Source organism: Elaeis guineensis, chromosome 2 (genome assembly GCF_000442705.2).
Source record: "Elaeis guineensis isolate ETL-2024a chromosome 2, EG11, whole genome shotgun sequence".
Lineage (NCBI taxonomy): Eukaryota > Viridiplantae > Streptophyta > Magnoliopsida > Arecales > Arecaceae > Elaeis > Elaeis guineensis.
Window position 1 is genome coordinate 86032936 of NC_025994.2, and position 6900 is coordinate 86039835.

General features: G+C 36.6%; 1 protein-coding gene across 5 annotated transcripts in view; it reads left to right on the forward strand.

The window, feature by feature from the left end:
• Nucleotides 1-1010: 1010 nt before the first annotated feature.
• The window catches only part of LOC105056420 (splicing factor U2af large subunit B), a 15635-nt gene continuing 9745 nt past the window's right edge, over nt 1011-6900 (forward strand). For 2 of the 5 annotated variants that reach the window (XR_833843.4, XM_010938608.3), the window contains exons 1-7: nt 1011-1196; nt 1696-1946; nt 2483-2626; nt 5162-5226; nt 5822-5892; nt 5974-6018; nt 6100-6159. Coding sequence is in view for 4 of the 5 variants with exons in the window: in XM_010938608.3 (XP_010936910.1) it covers nt 1167-1196; nt 1696-1946; nt 2483-2626; nt 5162-5226; nt 5822-5892; nt 5974-6018; nt 6100-6159 (666 nt within the window). In the remaining variant the exon portion in view is untranslated. Of the gene's footprint in view, nt 1197-1695; nt 1947-2482; nt 2627-4056; nt 4160-5161; nt 5227-5504; nt 5644-5821; nt 5893-5973; nt 6019-6099; nt 6160-6900 lie in introns of those variants that run through there. The other 3 variants (XM_019853422.2, XM_019853430.2, XM_073252029.1) reach the window with 3 other exon arrangements.

Below are 6900 nucleotides of genomic sequence, written 5' to 3' on the forward strand. Positions count from 1 at the left end.
GATACCTATTTCTTTATCAAAATCTTGACATACCTGTAACGCATACTGAATGCATAGTTTAGAACTTCACTTTCTTTTTATTTTAAAATTTTCTTTTTCTATTCGAAAATGTTCTAAATGATTCTTTTTGGTAAATCAGAGATCATTAAACCATTATAGTGCAGCAATTGTGAAAATTGGAAAACAAAAACTAATAATGACAAAAAAATTAATTATAGAAATCCATAATGTAGATCCCGTGTATATTGAGCTATTTTTTAAAACAAGCTTAAGCAGTAGAGAGATGATCCTATAAATTCAAATTCTTTTTGATTATCTCTTGGCTTAAAGAGTCATGAGATAGCTCTCAAGTCGAGAGATTATTTTTCATTTTGGCAATGTTTTCTTGTTGGGATGGAGTTGCTTTTAATTTTAGAACCCTGATTTTTTTTTGTTTTTTTTGCTCTTCTAGATTAGAATAAGATAAAATAAAGATGTGATTACTTTGCAACCGATGTCATAAAGTTATGGGTCACACATAATTTGTTCACTGTATAGTTCCAAAAGAACAAATTGTAATTGCCATTTCACGCGGTTTCTATGTATTAAGAGTTTTAATTCATAATAAAAATCAAAATATCAAGGGGTATTTTAGGAAAAAGAGATATTCCAATGAGGGGAAATATTTAAAACGTTATAGTAGGTATTTCAAGAAAGTACGTCCATGAGTCGCAAAAAGCTTGTCATTGCTAAATGAGAGGAATTGTGAACCTTGAGATAAAGAAGAAGCTTTAGATTGTGATGAATAAGTGACAGAAACTTTACCAACGGTGTTCTTGAAATAGCCAAAAATTTTAAAATATTGTAAAAAGATAGGGGTATCATGAGAAGAACGGAAGTCCTACACTTGCGTAGTGTTTAAGATCGCACTGCTGTTATTTCTTCATGGCCAAACAAATCCAAATCAGTTACCTGGGTGTGTTTAACAAAAACGGGCGTCTCTATAGAGAGGGCTCTCGCGCTATATATAGGCATATACTGTGGCCCCCGGTTATCGTATTCGATAGCCCATCGGGTCGACGCCGTCTCCTTGCCCACCAAGCGCTGTCGCTCGCTCGCGATCGAGAGAGAAGAGGACAAGAGAGAACAAGAGCGAGATAGGTAGAAGAAGGGAAGAAGTTGGAAACATGCCGGGCTACGGAGACTCCAAGTCCGAGGTCTCTTCGCTCCCCTCCTCTTTCTTTCTGTTTCCCCTTGGGGATTTGGTAAAGATGCGTTATTTTTCTGGAATCCGTGCATCGATTTGGTTATCCAGAGTCAATGCTGGATTAGAACGATTTCTTTCCGGGAACTTTGAATCTTGTTTTAGTATTTGGTGGATTTGATTGTCTTGAGAGGAAACTTGAGATTCTTGATTGTTTTGATCGGATTTAGGGTTTGTACTTCGATTCGATTAATAGGATCAGTCGGTTTTTTGGATGGAAATTTTAGTTTATTTTCCTGCAAGAATTACTTTTGCCTTTGATCTTGTTTATTGAGTCAATAGAAGGTTCGCCTTAGGGTGGGTCTTGGAGAACATTTATAAGAATTCTCGGGTATTGGTTTCCCCCTCGAGAATCTTCTAAAATTTTAGGGTTTCATGGTCTAATTCATTTTATAGCATTTGTCGGGCTTCGGTTCCTTTTAATCCCCGTTAACATCTTCACGTGATTGCAGAGCAATACTCATGAGCATGAAAGAGGTTCTTCGAAAAGCAGAGACAGGGAGAGAGATAAGGGGAGGGAGAAGGATAGAGGACGAGAACGGGACAGGGAACGTGATGAGGGAAGGGAGAGAGATAGGGAACGAGATAGGGATAGGGACCGTGATCGTCATCACAGGGATCATAGGGATCGAAGTGAAAGGAGGGAGCACAGCCGCGGGAAATCTGATGATCATGATCATTACCGTAACCGAGATCATGAAAGGTACACTGACTGTTTTTTATGCAGGAAGTCATAACTTTATATTTGTCATATTATAATGATAATGCGTTGCACTACCAATAATTCATATGCCAGGCATAAATAGTTTATTTAAGCATTCTAATTGCTTTCAACCTTGTGTTTAGTTAAAAATGTCAAAGAACGAGTTGATACCTCGTGTTCTGCATTTGAACTTCATTTTTCTTGTTAAGATTTTTGTCTTCACCTCGTATACTTTGGTTATTCTTTATTGTTAAGTGGTTTTATTATACATGAACCTTCTATTGCTACAAGTTTGTGTTCTATTATGTAAATCTTACCTGCTATGATACACCTTCGACTTTTCTAGATGTAGGTATGTTATGCATCTATATATAATGGCATGCATGATTTTCTGGATTATTGTTTTGCTAAAATCTTGATGCCAGTTGTTCTTCATTCCTAGTTCCATAGCTTGTTTCTAACCAATTATTGTCTTATCATCAGTGCTGATTCCTTCTTTTAATGCTGTAATTATATTAATTCTCTCTGTGCTTCAGGTTTAGGGATTACGACAGAGACAGAGATGAGTACGATATACATCGGTCTCAATCTCAGTCGAGGGGTAGATCTCATCATAGATCTCGGTCGAGAGGTAGATCTGATCATAGATCGAGGTCTCGTTCCCGCTCAAGGTCAAAGAGGTAAGTTGCAAATAACCAACAGGCTTGTGTCCATGATTTATGCTAGTTAAGGTTTGAAAACATATGCTTTTAGTCTTGCTTCTATACATGAGGTTGCCTATGATTTCTGTCATGATAAGGGAATTTATCATACTTTCAGATAGCTATGGTGAAGAAGGCATGGTCAATCACTTTCATTGAGAGAGGAAAAAAAGAAACAAAATAGTTATTTATAGGCAAATCTACCATCTAAAGGGCTGGTTATGTTATGGGAATCTTGTATTACATTATTTGCAACTTATTTGGTTTTAAGCTTTAGTGCTAACTTTAGGATCTCTCATAGGATGTCTAACTAAGCACTTCTGTTTCAAAGAACATATTGTGTAATGTGATATTAGCGCTGTTCCATTGCAGCATTTGCACTGTTGTCCCAGAGAATCATTCACAATTTAAGGATATGTCATGTAATGTCCAAGCAAGCCCTTAACTTCTAGCTTAAAAAGCTCATGTGTCTGTGTAGTGCAATGTAAGGACTATTCCATTGTGGTGTCATACTGTAGTATAGAACTCCTATGGTATACATGTGAACCTCATTTCAAGTCCATATTTTTTTTTTGGTGTTTGCTTATGTTCTGTATATGCACAAATATACATGCATCCTTGATGCGAGGTTCAAAGGTTATCTTTGTTTTTCCCCCTTTTACTCAGTCCATACACTTTTTGGTCTTTTTTAACAAACATGGTGTACAGTCTATAACATCTGTAGATTGGCAAATGGTAATGCTTGAGGATACTGAAAAGGAATTCAAGAGTTGGTAGCATACAATGATTCTAACAAAGGAAATAGGAAATTACTTGAATACATCTAAGTTGCCAATGAGGTTAAACAATTGCAGCTTGTGCCCAGCCTAGGCTTGCTAATCCTGGAATTATGACAGGACCAAGTTGCAGGCCTTGGGTGATGAGGGGATTGCAAGAGAAGGAAAATGAAGTGAGCCGTGGAAGAGGAGGTGATGATTGGATGAGAGCAGAGGGAGTAAGAGAGGAGGTCAAGGGGAGTGTGCGCTGAGCTAGATTAGCTGAGTGTGAGGTTGGAGTCTTGAGGGTCAGGTGCAGGGATGAATAGGGTAAAAGCGGAAGAGGAAGAGGAGAAAATGAAGGAGAAGGGAAGAGGAGAGGAGGAATGAGGGGAAGAAGAGAAGGCAATGTTGAGAGGGGAAAAGACTAGAATTGGGAGACTAATTGCAACGTATACAAGATAGAGGAATAATCTGAAAAATTGGTTTCAGTAAAAGGAGTTCATGTTCAGTGCTGTGAGCATATATTAGATTTTCTCTTTTATATATTATCCAGATTCTTTAACATGGAAATCTCTTAAATGTCAAGATAAATCAGTGACGCTATGTTTTTGTGACTAATATGATAAGTTGATAGGATAAGTCATTTGGCAGTAGTAGCATGATAGAGGGCTACCTCGGATGATAAGGCAGTCTGGAGCTTTAAAAGATATATAATGCAACCACACAAGCATTTCCAGGACAAGAAAATGAAAAGGTGAAATTTGGAGGTTATGAATCATTTGTTCACTATTTAATTGTTATTGTCTGAATTTAAGGTATTTGCTTGGTGCTTATAATAATCATGTAATGTTTTGGCTAGCTTTTTTTTGCTCCCCTTAGAGAACATGAAAGTATCATATTATGAAAGTTTTAAGGCATTATCATGTTGAAGAGGCATCTTTTATCATTGAACTAAGCAAGTCTATGATAGTTTCTTTCATTCAGGTACAAAAAATTAACATTTATAGTGATATATAATCAGATCTTGTCTAACCATCTTGAAGATTGTTAGAGGAAAATATCGCATGCACACTTTCCTATCCTTCTGTTTGCGCATGTGCTTCCTTTTTATTTTTGAAAATCTTACTATTCTTGTTATAATTGCTCAGCACCCACTCTATTTGCTGGTTCCCTTGCTTGTATATGAGAGGTTTTCACCTTTCCCGCCTTCCAACCAAGTTGGTGCTGTTGTTCTGAATCACAAGTGAGGCAAACCTGGCTGTCAGGTTGAATCTGTGCCCAAGCCATCATAGAGCTAAGATTCTAGAGCTGCAATTTAAATTGCCACCAGGCCCACCACAAGCCCCTATCACATTACCATCATCTCAGCCTGTGAGAAGCATTCACTGTAAAATGAATATGCCATGGATATATCTTTTTGATCATTCACCAATTACTCAGCTCGATCCCCTTGATGTGGTCGGGGGATTGGTTGCAACCATAAAAAAGGGATTTTTGATAAATATGCTCTTGACAAGGAGAAGCAAGATCTATGACACTAAAACTGCTGAGTCACAACCTGTTGCTTATGGATGCGGTTTATAGGCTAGTTTCTGAACCTTGTTTGTTTGTTCTTATCCTTTTTTTGTTGCTCATTCTTTTTGCTTCATGGAGCATTATTATCATGTAATTTGCTAGTTTTCTAAATTAGTTATTTGAGTATTTTGTTGTTATGGATCCGTTAAATGATGATATTTATTTTTTTCTCCAAATGCAGCAAACGTATCAGTGGTTTTGACATGCCACCTGCAGCTACTATGATACCTGCTGCAGTCGTTGCAGGTATGCCACCACCAAAGAAATCACTTGGTGTCTATACTTTTGCTTTCTTTTTCTTGTGTTTACCTCGGAACATTTATATTTAGATGCATATTCTGCTCGGTAAGCGCTAGTCATTTTAATGTCTGTTTTAGTGACTTTCAAATTCACTTAGAACTGCTATACTTGGTGACTAGTTATGTTTTCAATTTTCCACCTTCTGATTTTGTTCGGAAACTGAGTGCACTTTTTGTTGTTCTTTTTTTTTTTTGGTGGTGGTTTGTTTGTTTTTTGCATGTAAGTTGTTATAAGAAGGCAATGTTGGGTCGCTTGTCCCACCATGCTGCCAATGGGCGTGAGCTGACTACTGTAGCTTTTTTGGAATCAATGCACTGGTTTGATGGTTCTTGTTCACCTTCAAAAGGCAACTATTCATTTTTGGTATTCTTACAATTATTTTCTCCAGTACATGCATACCCTATAGATGATAAATTTGATGGGGCCTGGGTTTATCTCTTATTACTGGTGGTTTATAAAGATGATGCCATTCATACATTTCTGCTGCTTGTTGTGATAGGCTTGTGTGTTGTGTTTTGTTCTAATTTTGTTGTTTTTGCAGGTCAGATGACAGGGGCCACAAGTGCTAGTCCTGGGATTTTTCCAAACATGTTTCCATCAACACCTGGACAGGTTTATGCTTTCTTTTAGTTTTTTTGTTCCATATGAATATAAATTATTCATGTATTCATATGTTTGTCTGTATTCATGCAGTTGTCAGCTCTCTCTTTGATGCCTTATCAGGCAATGACGCAACAGGTTTTATGATTAACTAAATTGCTTGATCATTTAAGCTGATCATGATATTCTGTTGTCTGAAATTTTTTTTGTGATCACCAGGCAACTAGACATGCTCGGCGTGTTTATGTTGGAGGCCTTTCTCCTACTGCTAACGAGCAGGTTTGCCCACTTGATATTTCTCATGTTTCTTCTGTAATATGTCAATTATGTCTCTGTCTTTTGCTGCTGTTGACCATGGAGAAGCTTTTGCACTCATGGAGAGTATTTAATATTCTCTAATGGATACGCTTTGTACACTATTTATCGTTCCACTAGGTTATAGAAGTTCTTTTGTGATTAGGATTCTTTTTGCAGCTAATCAAATGTTGATGTAAGACACGTGCTTGTATTTTTATTAGGGTAGAAAAATTATATTAAGGAGATGCAAATTTAAGTGCTTTTATTATTTTATTATTTTTATTGTACATTTGAAAATCGTGATCTATGATTTCTTTATAAAATCTTATCAGTTCGTAATTTAGGTGTGTTTTTGTTATTTCTCAAAAAAAGTCATTTTATAAATTTTAAAGCAAAAATTAACTCTTCTTGAGTGTAGGGGGTCTTTTGCTGTGCTTCATAAAATGGCTTCTCATATTGTGCAAAAGTAAAAAGTTGTAGAAGAGGAGGAAAACTAGCTTCTGATTTATCATTTATGTTTATACAAAGCATATGTGTTGTTTACATAGGAATAATGAGTATGTCTGGTGTCAGAGCAAATATATTGGTGGTGCAAATGTATTTGGAGAAGTCAAATTTAATTGAGCCATCTTGCACCCAACCTGGACCTAGAATATGATATCATGTGTTGTGCCAAAACGCATCATCTAGATTTAAGAGATAAAAATGTTTGATTTGCTTAAG